Source organism: Podarcis erhardii, assembly GCF_964252035.2.
Source record: "Podarcis erhardii genome assembly, chromosome: 16".
Taxonomy (NCBI): domain Eukaryota; kingdom Metazoa; phylum Chordata; class Lepidosauria; order Squamata; family Lacertidae; genus Podarcis; species Podarcis erhardii.
In genome coordinates, this window is record NC_138514.1 from 16313425 (window position 1) to 16334468 (window position 21044).

The 21044-nt window shown below is 41.4% G+C and overlaps 1 protein-coding gene across 7 annotated transcripts in view; it reads right to left on the reverse strand.

The window, feature by feature from the left end:
* The window catches only part of TTC12 (tetratricopeptide repeat domain 12), a 38700-nt gene extending 18098 nt beyond the window's left edge, over window positions 1–20602 (reverse strand). For 2 of the 7 annotated variants that reach the window (XM_081844380.1, XM_081844386.1), the window contains exons 1-12: window positions 20450–20602; window positions 18842–18926; window positions 13698–13849; window positions 12369–12402; window positions 11377–11454; window positions 9885–10006; window positions 6208–6267; window positions 2936–3007; window positions 2308–2368; window positions 1881–2069; window positions 1569–1638; window positions 237–325 (exon numbers count right to left, since the gene is read on the reverse strand). In XM_081844380.1, the coding sequence (XP_081700506.1) occupies window positions 237–325; window positions 1569–1638; window positions 1881–2069; window positions 2308–2368; window positions 2936–3007; window positions 6208–6267; window positions 9885–10006; window positions 11377–11454; window positions 12369–12402; window positions 13698–13849; window positions 18842–18902 (988 nt within the window). In that variant the 5' untranslated portion in view covers window positions 18903–18926; window positions 20450–20602. Of the gene's footprint in view, window positions 1–236; window positions 326–1568; window positions 1639–1880; window positions 2070–2307; window positions 2369–2935; window positions 3008–6207; window positions 6268–9884; window positions 10007–11376; window positions 11455–12368; window positions 12403–13697; window positions 13850–18841; window positions 18927–20377 lie in introns of all 7 variants that reach the window. The other 5 variants (XM_081844382.1, XM_081844381.1, XM_081844385.1 and 2 more) reach the window with 5 other exon arrangements.
* Between the last annotated feature and the right edge of the window lie 442 nt (window positions 20603–21044).

Sequence of the window (21044 nt, forward strand, 5' to 3'; positions counted from 1 at the left end):
GAATATAAAAAGTTTAATGGGCAGAAGCTTTGTGAAGGGCCCCAGGGAGTTGTTAGTGGGAAGTCCAGAGGCTCACTGCTAATGCTGTACTTGCCGTAATTACATTTGACCTGCAAATCTTGGTTGCAGGATCTTGGAAAGACGAGCACTCGCAGGAGTGAATCACTGAAAACAATGCTTCCAAGCAGAGTCAAAGCCGTATTCATAATACATTAACAATAATTGATGTTGCTTACCATTGTCTTTGCAGGCTGCTTGCCACAGAAGGAGAATGGAAATAAACAGCTCCACTTCATCAGGGGATTTTGTCTTGGTGTGGAAGACCCTGGAAAATAAACAGGTTCATTAAACGTCAAGGAGAGGGGCAGGTCCTAGGAGATGTGTTGGTCCCACAGAATAAGGAAACATGAAGCAAGTGAGGCACAGCCATTTGTTTGGACAAACTGGGGTTTAAAACATGGTGCAGGCTTTTGAATCGTGAAAGGTGCTTTCTCAGACTGGATGTTGCCCAGCCAGGCCATGTATTTTTTTACACAGCAATGTTATGCTGGCAAAAAAATTGTTCCCCCCAAAATGCGACTCAGGGCCACACTAGCAGAGAGTGCAGGATTTTATCTGTCTACTTAGAAAGCAAAAACTGATGGTCTGTCTCAATATAAGGCAGCTCCTATGTTCTTATACCTCAGTTCTAAGCTTTAACATTTCTCCAGGTGCCTTACAAGAGGCCTCCTGTTTTCTCCCAGAAGGCCATTAAAAGATTCTTCCCATCCTAATGGATTGAATCACTGCGGACTTCAAGATACCATTCAAGTTACTATTACATTTTGCACAGACGGCTTTTGCTCGCATTCACTCATTCCACTTACAGCTCCCCTGGATCTCTCTTTGTTCTGTTTTCCGAAAGAATTAAAAAGAAATCAGCAGTGAACAAATGTCTTTGATCTCCTCCAGGCATCAGATTTAGGCAGCTGAGAGCAGCACTTAAAGTCACCAGAGTTATTGCTTTTCAAGAAGTACAACTTAGCACATTGCAAAAATGAAACAATATGAAGCAAGGAGCTCATAAATCCTGCAGGAAGATCCTCTGCTTTGATTCTAAAAACATTAAAGAGATACTGAGAACAAGTTTCAGCAGTTAGAGCAAAGGGGGCCTGAACTCCCTTCCTGGTGAAAATCAGCAAAGTGTACACTGCCTTTGGCTGAAACTAGTGGAGGTCTTTCGCCTTGGGTGAATGTGGTGCTTTAGAACTCCTAGATCTGATACCCTTTTATGTTATGCTTTCCTAACCTACACTTACCCTCAGGCTTGACAAATTAAAAAGACTAAGCCTTTGGAAGGAGCATGGAGGATGCACCAAAGTCATTTTTCCTTTACACATCCAAAAGAGCAGATTTTTTGTGTGTGCAAAGGGTCACCTAGAAGTCAGTAAAACTTTGCAACTGGCTGCCACATTATCGGCTGATCAGCCCACCTGAATTTCATACGAGCGATTGTGTTTCTTGGAAATAGACTTGCTATTGCTCTGGCCTGTAACACCCTTCTGTTCTCTTCACCTGAGAGACCTTACCGTTGTACGACTGCGTTGTCATTGATGATACTGAAGCCATTGTTTGTCCTAAATAAGGCTTGCTCAGTGCCTGTAACAAATTCAAAGACCATCATGTCAGAGAAGTATCATGACATGCTCACCCAATACCCAGAGATTAGAAGCAAGATCACTGAAGTCAGGGCTGACAGAGGGAGCAGCAAGCAGCATAGCACACACCACTCAAAACAGTGTTCTTCGAGGCTTTCAGTAAGCAGCATTTCAGGTCACAAGTGCTGAGCACCTCTCAAACATGAGGCCTGCTACTTATATGCACATGCTGGGGGTACTCACAGTCTTGCATCAACGCAGTCAGAAGCCTAATCCCATCCGCATAGTACAGAATGTTCTCATCAGGGATGCGGAGCTTCTGGAGCAACTCCTTCACTGACACAGCTGTGTGTTTTCCAGATTCAAGCTCCTCCATGGCCCTCTCCTCCTCGTGCTGCCTTTTCTCCTCCAAGTCTACTTGGTGTATGTAGTCTGAAAATCCAAAGGGGGGGATGTAGACCTAAACAGGACACATAACCTATAGCAAAAACTAATGGAACGGAATTCAGTGAACGTAAAGCACGGTGTTCCAATTAAGTGTCGGGTCCTGGTGCTTAAGTAGCAGCAAGCCAAAAGTACAAACATCGTGTTTCAAAATACAGGAAGCTAGTTTAAAGTCGACAGCAGGATGGCAGCAGCAGGAAAGTGAAAGGCTCTTTATACTCCTTACCTTTGCACAGCTTCTCTTTTCCAGGATCAATGTCTAAAATCTTCAGGTAGCATTCTCTGGACTGAAAGAAAAAGGGCAAGATTTTACAGGAGGGACAATTACAGGAGATCCATCAATGGGGGATTTCCTCCCAATGCAAATACTGACTTCAGAGGAAATAGGTTAAATTTAAAGAAGGGCAAGAAAGGGTTACATTTTCCCCTCCATGCCTGCTCTGAATCTATTCATTATCAAACATTCCTGTAGACAGGCACTAGAAAGGAAATTCTACTTTTTCTCCTTGGTATCTCCAACCCAGACATGGATCAACTCCTTTGCTTTTCCTCCCTTAGAATAGAGACAGCCAGTGATTTAAAATAAAACCCATAAAAAGGCTTTGCAACATTTTTGTCAGCAAGTTAACTGCAAAAGCAGCAAACCTACACATTCTGAACATGATTTCATCAGGACCAGGCTGCTTAGCATACCTTCTTTTTGGCGCTCGCCTTTCTTTCTAAAAACATATAAGCATGTAAGAACAAACAGAAGTCAGCAGTGTGAAAACCGAGAGAATTCTGGATAACTGTCTAAATGAATGTTTAAACTGGAATAGAACAGATATGAATGCCTAAAAGTCAACAGGTCTTACCTTACTGTACTGCTTCTGGGCCAAATATGCTTTCCCCATGTGGAAGAGAGCTTTGATGCATTTTTCATCACACTGTATTGAACAGAATTATTCAGTCAAGCCTTCAGCTATCGGTCTCCACTATTGACCTGGCACTACACAATAACGGCAACAGTCAATTACTACAAACTGACAGTTGTTCTGTACCTTTAGAGTACTATCTTATAACAAAGTGTCCCACCGAGCCAGGACAAAGTCCAGGTACACATAAGGCAACTGCCTTATACCATGTCAGACTATTGGCCCACCCAGCCACACTGACTAGTAGGGTTTCAGGTAAGGGACATTCTTAGCCCTACCTTGTGATGCTGTTGGGGATTGAACCTGGGACCTCATCTATGCAAGGTATGTGCTCTGCCCTTGAGTTCCAGCTTTTCCCAGACTCATAGGGAAATGCCATGCTAACCAACTGCCTACCACCCTTAGAAGGAATGCCACTGCAGGATGCTAAGGAGCCTGGACTTTGGCCATGATTCAAAACACAAGGCAGCCAACAAAGTTTTTAAGAAACCACATTCTAGCCACTTGAAAATGTCTCCAGATTGACTGAAACAGGGTTTCCCAAACGTGGGTCTCCAACAGTTTTTGAACTATAATTCCCATCATCTCTGAACACTGGTCCTGCTAACTAGGGATGTTGGGAGTTGTAGTCCAAAAAGAGGAGGAGACCCAAGTTTGGGAAACCATGGACTGGCAGTTGAAGAGCTGGTAATGGTCTGTTGTCGTGTTTCTTTTTCAAGCCCTGAGCACAGAACGGTGAACCTGTGCAGCAGGTATGTTGTAATTAGAAGGCAGTGATGCTTCTCTTGAGGCCCAAGAAGTGAAATCAAATAGATTGATCTAATTCTTAAAGGTGTCTGCTATCAGGACATCTAAAACGCTGTTCAGCCACCCTGGCAGGAAATTATACTGAAATGTGGTCATCACTTATACTGACAGATACTCACCAGACTTTTGGGGAAAGCAGCTGTTTTGCTGCACCTTTGCTGGCCTGCTGTCTAGTGCTTCCACCCTCATCCCGCTAAATCAACATCACTTATGATATTACAAGTGGCAGGAAAAACAATCTTTCAGAAAGCTTTCAAGGCTTCAAATCCTAAGTGGACATTAGTCTTTCTTCTCATCTTAAAGGCAAATGACTGGGACAGCAACACCAACATTGGAAGACAAAGGAGCTTTTGGCTGCAGGTACTTACAGGATCACAGCCAAGGACAACATTCACTCAACATCCACTGACAGGCAGGGCTGCAAGAAGTGGTGTTAATGTGCCTTCTGGCTTTGGGAGTGAACAGCCCCAAACACAGAATGTCAAAAGCCAGTAAAGACTGGCGGGAGATGAAAAATCCTAGTCAGATCAGGATATAGGGCTATACCCTTGGAACCCTGACAAAATAAGGATAAATTATTCATCGAGAAAGGACAAAGAGAAAGGAACTGAGTTGGGGAAATGCACAACCAGATTAACCCTACGGCTGTGAAACTGCAGATTCTCAGCCAAAAACAGCAACATCACTCCCACCCACATACAACATAGAGGACCTCTTGGAAGAGCACTTTAATCTGCAACTAATAAGCAAGCTGACTACATGGGAAGTAGCAGCTGGAGTGCATTTCCCAGGCAATCCAGGAAAGAGTTGCCTGGCATAACTCCTCTTCCAGCTCTGTGGAGGGACAAGCTGTAAGACATTCTATGGAACCCTAGCATAGGAATCCTCCAGGGAAAACACAGGGTGCCACCTTGGCAGGCCAAGAAGCACAAATGCCTGAGGAATCACTCCAGGTGGTCATACGGGAGCCTATGGCTGAGTGAATCTCACAGGGTGACTGCATAAATACTGATGAGAGTGGAAACAGGCCCTTACTGATTGGAGGAAAGAGCCCCAGCTCACGGAACAGCATCTGTTTTGCATGCAGAAGGTCTGCGGTTCGACAATACTGAGCTAGCTGGAACAGTATTCTGACTTCCTGTACTCCTGTGTAAGTTTTGTGGGCTTTTTAAAGAACCAAGAAAATCAGATTTCAAATGGCAGCGGATCAGCTGGTCTCTTCTGCCTTAAGTGAATGCCACAAACTCGTGAATATCTTAATATATCTGAGGTGACACAATTGAGCTTTGTCAGCAATGCACTGCTTAATGGAAATCAGGATTTTAAAAAAATCACTTAAAATGCATCATCGTTCAGCTCTTCCTTGTTCCGGGTGTCAAGTGAATATGTCAATGTCACATATGCTCGGGGAACTGAACAAGAATATTAATCTTCAAGTTTTACACATATCTTAGAAAGTGTCACAAGATAATTAATTTATCATGATTTATATCAGTCTTTAATTAAATATTTGAATTGAAACAAATGAGAAATTGGGAGATTTGTTCCATAAAGGAGAGATATAAATGTTAAACCTCTCTGCTCTGGGACATCTAGCATCTCATTTAGGTTTTTAATGAAAAGTCAGAAACTGTATCCAGGAAGACAACTCAGTGTCTCTTAAGGAAGCATAGGACTTAATTTTAATCCAGTAATCATAACCAATGCAACACCTTTCTTTAAATGTGAATCATTTTGGAATCTTCAGCACATTTTGACCTCCTGAGATTTCCATTTTATAGAACAGGCATGTGAACATCTACTGGACTAGATGGTGCATCTAGTCTAGCATCCTGTTCTCAGAAGTCATCCAAATACCTCTGGGAAGCCCACCAGTAAGGTATGAGAGTAATGGAACTCTCCCCATTTGTGATAGCCAGCAACTGGTAAGGGAGGTAATATATTCAAGACTAGTAGCCTAGTCATGATAGCCATTTTACCACCAGAAATATGGTTTGAGAGAGTGACTGGGTTGCCTAACAGCAAGGACCCCTTGATCCAAGTGAGGATCCTCATCTACCTGGCCTGACTGTCATCTGTAAGTGCCATCACAAAGCAAGAGAGAGGTTCATGGCAACAAAGGGTCGTGAAGCACAGAGGTTTGGAAAAGAGTGAGAGTTTTCTCATGATGCTCTAGAATAGCTACTACCTCCCTGTGCCATGAAAAGTGGCTCATCTGGCTGCCTAAACTTTCCTTGGGGTACTTTTTCCTTTTAATGGTTGGTTTGTATTTAATAGCTTGGAAGATGGATCTACCCAGTCCCTCCATCACCTGTATTGTCTCATTCACACACCACTAGGTTGAATGTACCCAACACTTTCCCTCTTCAGAACTGGCCAGCTGAGAAATGTTGGAGGTTTCTTACCCTTAAAGCCCACTCACAGTCACTGATAGCTTTTTCATAGTCTTGCAACTTGATGTAGGCCTGAAACAAAATGGATCAACAGAGGACTATAAGTTGAAGTACGGTTGCTAATTAAAAGACAGGTCATTTTTGTGAGTCTTTCCTTGTTCAAAGTATTCAACTGATCTCAGCTAATTAATTAAACTCAATTAAAGTGATAAAACCTGCACACACTCTGGAAAGGCTACAAAAAGTAACCCTTGAGAGATGCTCCTTACTCTCCCAGGCACACCTTCACAGAATCTTCAATTAAATTAAACCAGAGAAAACAGGGAGAGGTCAAAAAGCATTGAACCCATGATCAGAAAGGGTCCTCTATGCCTCTGGGTTTAAGGCAATGAATTATAGCCCTGTTTCAATTATTGTCAAAAGCACCATTAATTAGAACAGAAGCTGTTCCTCCTACAAAGGCATTTAAGAGTTAAGGTCCTAAATCAGAGGAATCCGACTCTTCAAAAAGCTGCAGGTCAAAACTACAATATTACAGATGTGTTTTGCATCAGTTGGCTGTCCTGTGAGAGATGAATCTAAGAGTTCGTGACCAACCACATGATGTAATAGCCTCTTAAAATGCTTGACAAAATGACAGTACAGATCTGGAGAGTTCCACTCATGATGTGAAGTGCATAGAGTTCTTTATAAAGGATGAGCAGCGGCACTTTGCAAGCTTTCAAATAATGTGTCCTGGAGTTTTTATGCTGCTAGTTAGGCACTGTAGTGGACAACCTGGTGACCAAGATATACCCCTAGGGAAGGGAAGCAACTTGCCCTGACACACCCCATGCTTTCCAGTGTGTAAAGCCTGTCAGCTCCCCAACCCTATGACATGTTGGGACCAGGAAAGCTTGGTTCACCTGCTAATGGATACTCCGGAACACACACACACACACATACAGACAAAAATATCTAAGGACTCTGATATTTTAAGAGCCCCCAAGGAGCCACAGATGCACACTGTCTTACACCACTTTTGTACCAGAGAATTTGGCTTCATTTTTTAGCATCTTTCAGGATGTCAGCAGTAGCCATGTAGCATGCCTGAGTTGCATCCCCTTTTACAGAGCAGAATGCAGGATAAGTGGAATTGAATGAGCTTTGTCAAAGAGCAGAGTCTGCAATATTCTGCCAGTAACTTTCGGCCATATTTTCTCCTAGATATCCTATTAATATTCATTGTTGAGAACATGGCAAGAAATGAAGCACATCAAATCCTATTATAAGGAATGTGAAAGGTGACGCGAGAATTGCACAGAGCTGCTTGTAGCTCATTTTGAACATGCTTAGACTCTAGAAAGGCCCACAAAGACTATGTCTATGTTCTCATTAGAAGGTGCTGAAGGTCTGGCTACATTTCAAAGGAGCAACTGTAACACACATTTAGCTGAATTATTTGTGCCTCCAAAGGGGTATTGGTTGGAAATAGGGCAAACACTTTGAGTTTTACCTTTGGTCTCCATCCTGCACTCAGCTATCACCTGTGGCACCTAGAAGCTGTCAGCATGTAACAGAGGCCACACCCTGGGATACGACTTCGACTGGTCAGCTAAACCAGGTGAGGGTACCTGATGGGTCTCAAACCCTTGGTTAGTTAGGGACTTCCCCTGCATGCGAAGACAGACTCTGGCAGATTGAGCAGATGAAACTAATAGTGGGTCCAACTGTTAAAAAGGCAGGTACTGCACATGCTGTAGAGGGAAGAAAGGGGCGGGCAGATGGGGCTCATCAACCTGGGAAGGTAGGAGAAGGAAACACTGATCCTAAACCACCGCTACACTACAGGATATCTTCGGGAGAAGAAAAGGCTAAGGATTAAACCCTACACAGATCTGGAGTGGAGTCTCCAAGATGGATGCATGGCGCCTTGTACGCCTCCTTCTGTCAACTCCTGCAGTCAAGCTGGTGCCAAACGTATTGCTCTTTTTTCCCTTTGGACCACATCAGCGAGGCCAAGATGAGGGCCTTGTCGTCTGGGTAGACCAGGACCTCCATACACACAGCTGCCCTCCACAGTCACTTACGGACTCATTGTTAAAATCGTGTTTATGGAAAACAATCTTACTTGACTACGAGTGATTGCCAAAGAAGAAGAAGAAGAAGAAGAAGAAGAAGAAGAAGAAGAAGAAGAAGAAGACACGACACACTGCCTAGGCTTGCACTCCAGGGAGGTCATGTTGGTGTCGCTAACACAGTGGTTTGACTTCACCCCCAGAGGTGCGCTTCATTATCTCTCGAGACAGACTAATGCCAACAACAGTGTATTCAAAACTTAGCTGAATACCACCCCTTTTTAAAACCCACTGTGCTATACTACTGGTAATCCCACCAATCTATATTTTTCTTTTGAACCTGTCATGCCTCTTATGTACGCATCCTTCTTATGTATCCATAAGAACTAGACAATTTATTGATTTCTTTACTTTACATATGCATACCCCACCTTTTAAGAACAGATTCGCTGAATGACAATTTACAATTAAAATAATAAAAGCAAAAAAATCTCACAATTAATAAAGCAGCACAGCATAAAAAGAAAGTAACCAATAACAAACATATACAAAAACATTTAGGGACAATGATGTTTTTAAAGTCCATGTAAAAATAGACAAAGAGGTGGCTTGTTGGATATCCCTGGGGTGAGAATTGCAAAATCTTAGTGCCAGCATGGAGAAGGCCCTATCTCTGGCACAAGCCCAGAGAGCCTGATTTCTTTTTGGCAGGGCATGGGGCGGGGTACCTGAAATGGCAACCTTGGATGATGATATTATTATTATTATTATTATTATTATTATTATTATTATTATTATTATTATTAGAATTTATATACTGCCCTATACCCGCAGGTCTCAGGCCATTTCCCAGAATAAAATCAGAATATAAAACCACAAAATTTATAATCAAAATAAAAACAACAACCCAATAGCCCAACACTTTTTAAAAGGGCATTGGGATGGTTTCACATAAGCAGAGGAAACCTTTCGAATATCCAGGTCCCAGATTGTTTAAGCAGATGATGCTTCTGACTACTGCACATGATTGGACGTCATTTGAAATCACATAATTTGGCAAGCCTGAAAGTTTCAGTGGTTAGCACTGTTTGCTAAATAAACATGCTAATTTAGACAACTCTGTGGAGCACCAGAAAATGTTGTGATGGAAATGGAAAATGCCCCTATGCCAATTCCCAAAGTCAAAATTTGCCTGAAAACGGGCATCACTGATGCTCAGCTGTGCAATTCTCATGAGAGAAGCAAGCGATGAGTTGGCAGATAGGTGGGTACTAGGAGGGCGATACTAAGCCAAGGCCATACAGTCCTGGGAATCATAAAGAAAATGAATGCATTTCAAATGCAGGAGATCAGGCAGGAGTTGGTGACCCAATGTTATAAATGACTAGAATAACATTGCCATGTTTTCCTTCCAAGTTCATAATATTATCTTCCAATGTGAAAATAATATTATTTTCCAGATAAAGCATCGTTTACCAATAAACTAGGAGGTCTGTTTCAATTGCAACCATGAATCTATGGCTTTATCTTTAGCACTGGTTATATTCAGACTCAAGATTAGATCACCAAATCAACTACCCATTGTGGGGGGGATAAAGTGGTCATCATTTGTTGTTCTTGCCCCACACTGACCTGTGCTCTGTTGGTGTATAGCACCTGCATATCCTTTTGCTTCTTGAGGCCTTCTGTGTACTTCTGAATAGCCAGTGCATAGTCCCCTTTGCTGAAAGCATTGTTCCCGTTTTCTTTCAGTGCTGTGGAAATGATAACCAGATGCATAAAAAGCCTTTGTTAGGTTAGACCCAGAATGTTGGTTAGAAAGTGGGTAGGGTGGGGGGTATGAACCAACATCCTGATTCACAATAAACAACTAGGACTTGAGCTCCAAGATCCTCATATCCGGTTAAAACTTTCATTAACTTCCGTTGCCGTTGCCGAGCTGTAATAACCTGACGTTATTAAATATTTGACCCCCGTAAACTATACTTGAAGATACATGAGCAGTCAAATGATCAATTATTCTTTGACTATGCCTTATCAGTGCTGTTCACAGAATCTGTGGAGGCAGGACCCTCCTTCTGTAGCCTGAGGTGTGACCCAGACATTTTATGAAATCTTATATGTACAACTCTTAGCACTGATTTTTATTATCTTTTCTATTTTATCTCACGGTATGCTGCTTCAATAGCTTTGTGCATACAGCACATAGGCAACAATTATTCACATAATTAATATTTTTGTTCAAAAACAATTTTTCACCATTTATCAGATTTGTGAGAATAAGACAACTACTTACAAAATGCCATAAAAACTTATGTTATCTAAAATAAAGTGAACTTGCAGTATCAGATTTTACTAAGTTCTTACAACTTCTTGACGCAATTTTTGTTTTTTCTTGTTTTTTTAGGTAAGTTCAAGAAGGTAGCGATGTTCCTGGTAGCTGTGAAGTGCAGATGAAAGACAGGGTGCCAGCGTTCTATCCCCGTTTCGCCCTAGCAATCCATAAAGTTGAAGAGCTGCTATTTTGTCCTCAGTAGTCTTGAGCCATTAATGTGTCTATTAGTCCTAAATGTAGTTATAGAAACAATTTCTTGGCTTAAGCATAAAGAACTAAATAGCTTAAGACTACTGAGGGAGCCCAGAAAACTGTGCTCAGGGAGTGGACTATCAGCCAACCCCAATAAATTGGCTCTGTCAATTACCTACCTTCTTCTTGAACTTACCTAAAAAGCAAGAAAAAATAAAAATTGAGTCAAGAAGTTGTAAGAACTTAGTAAAATCTGATACTGCAAGTTCACTTTATTTTAGATAACTTAAGTTTTTATGGCATTTTGTAAGTAGTTGTCTTATTCTCACAAATCTGATAAATGGTGAAAAATTTGTTTTTGAACAAGAATATTAATTGTGTGAATAATTGTTGCCTATGTGCTGTACGGGTTGCACAATCATTATTAACGGCACAGGTTGTATTTCTTCAGCAGCATTTCAATAGCTTTGGCACAGTGGTTTATAAATCTGTAAAATAAATAATAAATAAAATAGAACAGCTTCATCACATAAAACCAAGGTTTCTTTCTAGACAGCTCCCACCCCTTCCCCTGACATGTCAAAACCAAACTGTTACCATTTGCTAAGGCTTCATTGTGCTTCCTTTTCCTTGCTCGCTCTTTGGCATCCTTTTCTAAAACGGCCATGAAACTCTCTAAAAGCCAAGAAAGTGGAGATGCAAGTTCAATCAAACAAAAAGAGCTTGATCGCTTTGGAAAGGGAAAAGATGAAGGTAAAATTGAAGAGCAAAGCCATATCTGAGATGTGCAATGGAAATTGAAAAGGGCTGTTTCATTAATGTGACATCAAATCAGAACAGGGGTAATAAGCTTCCATTTAAACAGAGACCCATAGCGCTGATAGTGATTTTAATCCCTACATTTGAAAAAACCCACATTTCTAGGTGGCAGGGTCTTTCTAGTTTCTGGATAATGAAGTGATTAAAAGATACTGAAAAGCACTTATTCACACACTGAAGATGCAAGCCATCTGGGCTTGTTATGTAGATGAATGAAACCAGTTCTGACTTGGGAATTTAAAAGAAAAAGTGGCTTTAATGGTACAAGATGTCTCAGGATTAGTAGAGATAACTGGCATTCCAGTCCCTCAACTAGATACAGGGAACAAGGAGCCAATCAAGGCAAAGGGGAAAGAGTGAGGACATGTCAACACTGCCCTCCCCTTAACTCACGTGCAATTAATCGTAGGGCTCTGACAAAGAACAGCAGAATTGCTACTACCATGACACTCCGTCCTCACAGAGGTGTATGCAAGCTACCTGGATCTGGTGGGGTAGCCGGTCTATAGGTTGACAGTAGACAGACAGCCAATCTGTGAAACAGGATCTGTTCCTTTTCACTCCATGCGTGCCCACAAACAAAAACAGCAGAGGAGTCTCTTGGGATACGGCTTTCTTTCAAGACCCACCCATACGTGGGCAAATGTAGAACCTGGGCTAGAGTTTGCTTACAATACACGTATTCATCCTTTGTTCAACCTGCATATCACAGAGATTCATGTAGTACTCCTAGTTCAAAATACACTGGAGCAATGTATTGAGCCGCTTACCTGGATTCATTGTTTCCTGCTGATCTGGCAAATCCTAAAAGAGGTACATCAAAGCAAAAAGTTAGTTGCAAGTTCGGAGGAAGAAAGAGCATGCTGCAACATACTGCTTGGCTGTGGGGTTTTTTAATGGTACCTGCTGCAAGAAAAGAAAATGAGGCTGATTTTTCAAAGCCACTTAAAAAATAGTAATAACCTATAATAACCTCAAAAAGAAGAACATTTTCAACAGCTGTCAAAATTAATTCCGCCAGGAGCATTAAAAGCCACGGGAAGGAAACAAAACAAACTCCCTCCCACCCAGTAATTCGGGGCTTAAGAAACTAAAATCAATTTGGAGAAGGATTTTGCAGACACTTCAATAGGGTAAATTGCCATTGTGGACTGACACTTTAAAACAGCAATAATGGCATGCTGTTGTACATTTCATAATTAACGTCCCAATTTGACGAAAACTCCTACTTTCAGTGTTTTATTTGTTTTTTGCAGGGGGGCGGGTGTCAAGCTTCTACTAGCCCAGAATAAAAAAGTGTGTGAGTTTCATAATTGGAGCCAGTAAAATTTTGCTACAGCTGATTGAGGAAGTTAGTCCGTCTGTATCTAAACATGCAGAACAATAGGGTGGAATGAGATGACGGAGTCCCATAGTGATAGAATGGTCAGACTGTCTTTAGATTGCAAAATAGGGTGAGATTACAGGGTCCCAAAAATGGCAGAATGGTCTGTTGCACTTCAGACTACAGATTAGGGGATGCCTTTTTTTTTTTAAAAAAAAAAAAACACCTTAGAAAATTAGCACAAGAAGAAGAAGGCTGGGCTAGAATGCTATTTTCAACTTGCAGGTTTTTTTTAAGGTAAAAAATGGCAGCCGTCAGTTGCAGTCAGAAGTGGCATAGGCCAATCTACTAACATCTAACTGTGCTGCCAATGTGGATGCAGGCCTCAGTCAGCTACACCCAAGTACAGTCTGAACTGTCAATGAGAATGGGCAAACACAATAATCAGAGACAATCAAAGCAAGGAAACAGCAGGAAAGGGCTATAAAAAGGAGATTATTTCTCCTAATATTGACACACACTGTTCTCAAATAACAGTGGCATTTCATTTTAATATTATGTGCATTTAAGCAACGTTGGGAAATGATACAGGAATTAGCAGCATACTGAGAAACCTTAAATAGTTCTTCCAAGAAAAGAAACTCGACAAAAGGCAAAAGTGGCATCCTGTAAACAGAAGTGTCACCTGGTTTGCTATATAATAGCTTAAAAGTACAATATGTAATTGTTCAAAGTCCCCTGTACCATCAGGGTACGAGGATTAGCGTAGCTTTACCGGGGCTCGTGTATTGATGCATGTTCTGTCCACTGTGGGCTTGTGTTTATCGTCACATTTGACAGCAGTGGAGTTTAATCTTTTCTCTGTATCTGCAATGGCTTTCTCCTGGATAGAGGGGTCTGTGGAATTCAGGCCTTGAATCAGGTTGGCTGGAAACGGGAAGAAAAACGAAACAATTAAGTGTGGAATAGAAAAGTTGTCAGACAAATAAGGAGTTCACTCCTGCCCTGAGTAATAGGCTTCAGAAATTTACATGCCACTGCTTCTGCACACGGCTTCCACGGCTACAAGCAAGTAAAGGACAAATAAGAAGGACAACAAACAAATCAATAAAAGCCACAGGGTAATACAAAGTATAAGAGCATAACAAACCACACCAACCAGAGAAAAGCTAAGCCAAATAGAAATTTGCCTGCCCTCAGCAGCAGCCTCCTCTGCTGCCATCAAGGTGTGGCAGAAGCTGGAGCACCTGCTGGTGGATGGGCCACCACACAGCAAGAGCATCATAAGCATGCAGGCACTGCTGGACATCTTGGTCAGCTTCTACACCAAGGGCAGCCACAACTCAGTACTCTAGAGGGACAGGTTTGTCTCTGACTTCCTCAAGGGGGAAGGGACTTCCTGATTATCAAGAGCAACATATAGAATCATAGAGTCATAGAGCTGGAAGGGACCACATGGGTCATCGAGTCCAACCCTCTGCAATGTAGGAATCTTGTGCCCAAATGGTGCTCAAGCCCACAACCCTGAGATTAATAATAACTAAGCTATCAAACTTCCTCATCAAAGGTGCCACGGGGCAGGCTACCCAGAGTCAGCATCCACCTTACCATTAGTGGTAGGCCCAAGAACCCCATCATCTCCACCACGACCAACTACCCAAGGACCCCAGCCAGTGCAGTATCTGGCTGAGCTGGCTTAAAAGTGGACATTATGTGTATTTTATGTGTATTTTAATGAACAAAGACCATAGTATTTGGGGACATGGAGAACATGTGGATGAACTTAACAGTACTTAGCTTTTAGATGCTATTTTGTTACTGCTGTTAATATTGTTTTATAGATTATAAAGGCCACGCTGATTTGTTAATCATATAATATGATTTTTGTTGTAAATGTGATGTTCTAGCTAGAATCCTACAAATCTGATATTTGTAGGAAAACAAATCTTCTATCCCTCATGGTTGCACAGATGTGTTTTAAATCGGAAAGGCAAAAGGAAAACTGTAATATTGGGTTTTTTGTTTGTTTGTTTTAAAAAGACCCTTAGAAATATTTATTTCTCTGACATTTATTTTTAACTTTCAAGAACTTAGAAGTCAAGTGATACTCACCCATCACTTGCTTAGAGTATTAGTCAACATGCTCAAGAAAGGAATATTTTATGTTAACTTCCTACGACTCAAAATATGCAAACAATGTTTTTTTTTAAAAAAAATACTGTAAATATGCAAACCAGGTGCTGCCCTCTGGCAAAGTAACATTTTGATGTCGACTCAATGCTGAACAAATTGCTCAGCTCAGATTTAATTTGGGGGCTTTCTCAGAAGCTGGCATGATGTACACCACTTTCAAAACATTGAGAAAGATATAAAAAGAGAAATGTTTTTGCAAAGCAGTGCAACTAGGCCAAGATTTAATTCTGAAGTCAGCATTTTATCTCTGCAGAAAAGATTGGCTGTTCTGGATGCCTGCTCTCCTTGAAGTTCTGGCTTTGTTGCACTCGTGTTTATATGAAAATGGATGACCCAAGCAATAATTGAGATTTCTCCAAGTCATGAATTGGAAAGCCAGTTGTAATTCACTGAGGGGGTAGAGGCGAGATGAGTTGGGGATACTGCAGAAAGCAAAACCAAAACAAAGAACAACCATCATCTTCCCATCTTCTCAGATGACCTGTACAACCCCTGTCTGTACCTTGCAAGTAAAGCAGACAGCAGAGGAAATTAAAAGATGCTGCACTACGGCTGCAGAGGACGACAAACAAAGAAATTCAGGAAAGAAATTCAAGAAGCAATAAATTCTAAACTCTATGCTGATACTAAGGCAGTCTTCCTCAGCCTGCTGCCTTTCAGATGCTTTAGACTACAGTTCCCATCAGCCCTCGCCCAGCATTACCTTATGATGCTGGGGCTGATGGGAGTTGTCATTCAAAACATCTGAAGGACACCTGGTTGGAAAAGGCTTCCCTAAAGTTTTCTTTCCAGCACAGGCTGTGCAAACATTACTGGCTTAAAATGCAGCAAGGCCATTTATTCCCTGCTGTGTAAATCACATTTACACATCATTGTACACTCTTTTACAGTGGTACCTCGGGTTACATACGCTTCAGGTTACATACGCTTCAGATTACAGACTCCGCTAACCCAGAAATAGTACCTCGGGTTAAGAACTTTGCTTCAGGATGAGAACAGAAATCGTGCTGCGGCGGCAGCGGGAGGCCCCATTAGCTAAAGTGGTGCTTCAGGTTAAGAACCGTTTCAGGTTAAGAACGGACCTCCGGAACAAATTAAGTACTTAACCCGAGGTACCACTGTATATGATTGTAACAACTAGAATTGTTTCTCCAAAGCACTGGGAAATAAATCAAATACCTAGGACTTATAGAGAATTGTACAGCAAATTATGGGATTGGCAATTTTGAACAATTTAGCTTATGCTGCATGAAACAGCAAAGAAACATTCAGACAAAATTTGAAGCTGATTAGATACGGGTCAAACAATATTAGAACAATAAATACATCACAATGACTGACAATTCCTTTCTGCTTTTACAAAGGCATTTCTTAAAATAATACGTATTTGAATCTTAACAAAGTCACCCAGTGAACCATCCATGTGTAGCAGTTTATGAAATTGTAAATATATTTCAGTCTGATGTTTGGAGTGGAAAGTTATGTGAGAATCACTATATACTAGTGGGCTACATAAATGATGAATATAGGTTTTTTATTTCCATATTATATCCTTGAACAGCTTTCAGTAATCTTTTCATTACAAAATGGTGGCATAATCACTGTATTTGTACCTTTATCTTCTCCCTCATTTTGTTTAAAAGTGTGTGGGGAGAAGCTGGAGCAGAAAATTAATTAGATTACAGATGTGTCACTCTGATAAGGCTTCAGTTTTTCGACACTGATACCACCATGGGGAAAAACTGGGGAGAAAAACATTTCTTTTGGAAATATAAAACCTGTATTAAGTAGTAGTTCCCTTAGGACAAGACAAGGAAAAGAGGGAGAAAAGAAGAAGCAGAATAGGGCAGTTTTTATATCACAGAGCTAGAGATTTTATGTGATAGTGTGCTAGGTACAATAAACCAAAGGCTGGCCAAAGTGAACAGCATTTCAGCAACTGAGACAGGATATAAATAACATTCAAAGAATCTCATTTTTATAATACTGATACACAGTTTTTCAAATGAGGGTAGGAGTGTTTTGCTTTAGTCATCCTTCCCCTTCCATGCGGGAAGGTGGGTTATTTATTGTCGTACCGCATTGCTTGTCACCAAATACTATTTGCTATGCATATTTCTATAAAGCTTTGTGCTCTTTTTCCAAATCTCAGGGTTCATATTATCTAACTCAAAAAGATTTTGAAACTGTAAATAAAATAATGTTTACAAAGAGTTACCAAAATTGTTGTATGGAATGAGCTGTCAAGCTCATAGTCTCATAAGCATTTAAAAAAAAAAAAAGCCAAACTAGGAGGCTTTTAAATTATTGATTGTCATGAGAGCAGTTGCTAGCATAAATTTTTAAGGCAATTTTTGCAACACAGAGAACAAGTAAATCAAAGGATTACCGACAGCAGAACTTGTCAGATATAGCTGTAATGCTGTGTAGTCTGGTGATCAAATCTGTGCATCTCTGAACACTATTACTAGAAAGAGTTGTTCTAATAAATCATCCGCTTCTTTCACTATCTCGGTGCTTTCAAGATGTCTTTCCTATGCTTCTTAATTCTTTTAGGAAGGTGTTCAGGGTAAGCTGCAACATACTACTTGAATGGTCAGATAATGGCTGGAAAAGTGTTGTCTAAATAAAGTGTTTTACAACTCTTGATTTTAAAATCCATGCAAGCTGATGGTTCTGGTGCTGTCCAGTGGTCAAGAGGAGCTGCAGCTTCATCACAGGTGACTAATTTCAAAGGGACCAACAATGTTAGCCCGTTAAGTGACACAGAATTTTCATTTCCTGACAGATGTTATTCTGAAAGGTGGCACTGGATTCATTACTCAGGGCATGATCTGAAAGCACATGTAGCAGCAACCTCATCAAAGTTAAGCAATTCTGGGGCTGGTCAGTCCCAGCATAGAGACCCACTGAGAACTCTGTGTGCTGTACCACAGATGAAAGGTGTGGTATAAATGCTTCATTTCATCATAGGTGTAATTCAGCAAATCAGTCAGTACAGCAAAGAGGATAAAATACTGAGTTTAAGAAAGGATCACAGCAGAATGCTAGAGAACACGTATTGCCTGCACAATGACCCAGGCTCAATCTCTGGCAACTCCGATCTAAATAATCAGTTAGTTAATGGGAATTATTTCTTTCTGAGGCACTGGAGAGTCAGAGTAGAGAATGTTGGACTTAGATGAGCAGTCAGACCTGATACAAGGCGGCTTCCTGTATTCCTCTTATAAAATCCAGGTAGAAATCCCTGTGTAGTGAAAGTCATTTCTTCTTGCCATCAGCTGCCTCAGGTGTAGAACACTAATGGGCCATTTATTATTGTTTCACAGAAAGAAAGGTAAAGCAACCACATGCACAGGGCCAATTGCCAAGAAAATCAAACACAATCACATTCGATTTCAAAAGAGGCAACTTCCCCAAAATGAGGGGATTGGTAAAAAGGAAGCTGAAAGGCAAAGTTAAGAGGGTCAAACCACTCTCAAACACTTGGGGGTTGTTTAAAAAGGCAGTGTAAGTATGTTTACTGTGGAGCTCAAGAAAAATTGGCTCAGCGGTAATTTCAATTTCTCCTGCTTTAGCTGAGTGGGGTACTTCTCTAGGAAAGAAGGAGAACCTCCCTATAATTGCACCAAAGGATGCTGTAGTGAAAAATCAGGTGCTGCTGACTGGCTGGGACATGCTCAGCTCATGCAAGGTACTGTTCAAGCAAACTTATGGTTGACTTACTAACTTCATCCACATCTCTAAGGAATTTCTGCAAATCCTGTTCTTCCTGCTCTTTAGACATCTTGACCCCAAATACTGAAACAATCTGTATGAAAAGAAGAAGAGGAAAAATTATAAAACATCTCAAACTATTTCATAATGTCTAAAGCTTGCCACCTTGTGGTTGTTTCATGGGTTCATTAGAAATGGCTAACAGTAATTTATGTTATGCTAATTTTGAGTTCTGCCTATGCTGCAGACATGCAAAGCAGATTTACTACCATGGCTTTTACTTGGGACACTTATGAGGCAGGGCTAGAGCTCACTAATCCTCAGTACTACTATCTAACAAAACTATATATGTCCCAATAGTGTAAAACCTTCTACTAAAGGCCCTTGTAGAAGAAACACTTTTAGCATTGCAAAAAAGGGTGGATGGGGGAGTCTAATTTCTGGTGTTCCAAAGCCAATCCAGGGCAAAGCTGGAACTGTGAGAATAGCTGGAGGGAAGAAGACAAAGAAGATGCTGAGAGCATCCAAGAATGGGTGTAGTTTCAAGGACGAGGGAAGGACGAGATGCTACTTACAGGGCAGTGCCAAGGATGAGAAAGAAGAAGTCACTTTCTAGGGTCTTGCCTTGCTGCAGACAAACTGGGGGGTGGGAGAGATCTAAAAGGGGGAGCACTATTTTTCTTAAAGGGGTTAGCATGGTTATTCCTTCTACCTAATACTAATACACAGATTTGCTATCACTAAATAAACTGACCCTTGTGGGGGCAGAACAGGTGGGACCCCCCCTCTCTCTGTTGTTGGCATCTGTTGCTTTTACAGATTGCATGGCAAGCAGAAGAGCAACAGGGGAAGTTATATATATATATATATATATATATATATATATATATATATATATATATATATATCCATACTTCCACTAGGGTGGTGGGAGCTTAAGCTGCACCAGTTGGATTCTGGCTACACACTCCATAGTGTATAAATTACAATACACAGTGCTTTTTTCCTTTAAAAATGTTTAGGGGTACTCTCATTTTGACTCAAGAAAATCACCATTTTATAGTTTAAATAGGGGAAAATAAATACAGTAAATGGACAAAAGTACAAAGATTCACAAAATGTTTAGGGGCTATGCGTACCCCTGCGTCCCCCCAGAAAAAAAGCAATGACTACACGCACACACACAGTGTATAAATTGCGTATAAATCTTGAAACTGAGGTTCTGCCCCCCCCCCTAACAAAAGCCTGCCCCTCAAACAGATGACTGACCACTGGGTTTATTTTTATTTTTCTTTACATTTAAAAGAAAATGTTCATGATCTGGGATCTCCCCAAAAACTCAATTTTTGGTGCGATCTCCCCCCACCCACCCACAAAAAAGCTCAACAACCTCCCCCCCAGTCAAAAATCCTGTACACAGATCTGAGGACAGGCTCCGACATCTCCCCTTAGAGCCGCCTTGAAATCCTGGAGAGCCGCTGCCAGTCAGTGCGGACCATACTGAGCTAGACGGACCGAAGTCAAGTCCCTATTTCCCCAGAATACCTGGGGAGGACTCGGGAATTACTATTTTCGGTTAGGAAAAGTGATGAAAGTCTTGAAATTAGGAGCAAATACCAGGGACGGACTTGAGTCGGGCTTTGGGTTCCTTCACAGGCCGCGCCGCGTCCCGGCGGTCTCCATGGTAACCGCGCTGCCCCCGCCGAGGAGTCCAAGATGGCGGCCCAGCGCGCAACCCCGAGAGCGGAGAGGCGTGGCTATGCAAAAGAGCCCAAGGGGAAGGAGAAGTCATTGGCGCCTCAGAGGAGGCGAGGGAAGAGCCGCGCGTCTGTGGGCGGAGACAAGTCTCTCCCGCCTGTTTGTACCTCAGCGCTGTGATGTCTAAACACGGGTTGCTCGAAAGGTATTCTCACGTTCTCCTGCTAAGGCTCACGCTCTTGCAGCTGAGACTGCTAGTAAAAGCACAACGTCCGACGGCATTTCACCTACAGAAGTTTATAGGCAAGCAAGGAGGTTTTCAGCTTCCGTGTAGTCCCTGTAATAGAAACACTGACATAGAAAGATTGGAAAACGTTTATTGAATATATGGGAAGTAATTATGTACAGCTGAAAACGCTGGCAGCATTAAGATAAAGCCAACAGTGTAAATAAGTTTTGCTGCATAGCTGTCAACCTTTCCCTTTTCTTGCGAGGAATCCTATTTGGAATAAGG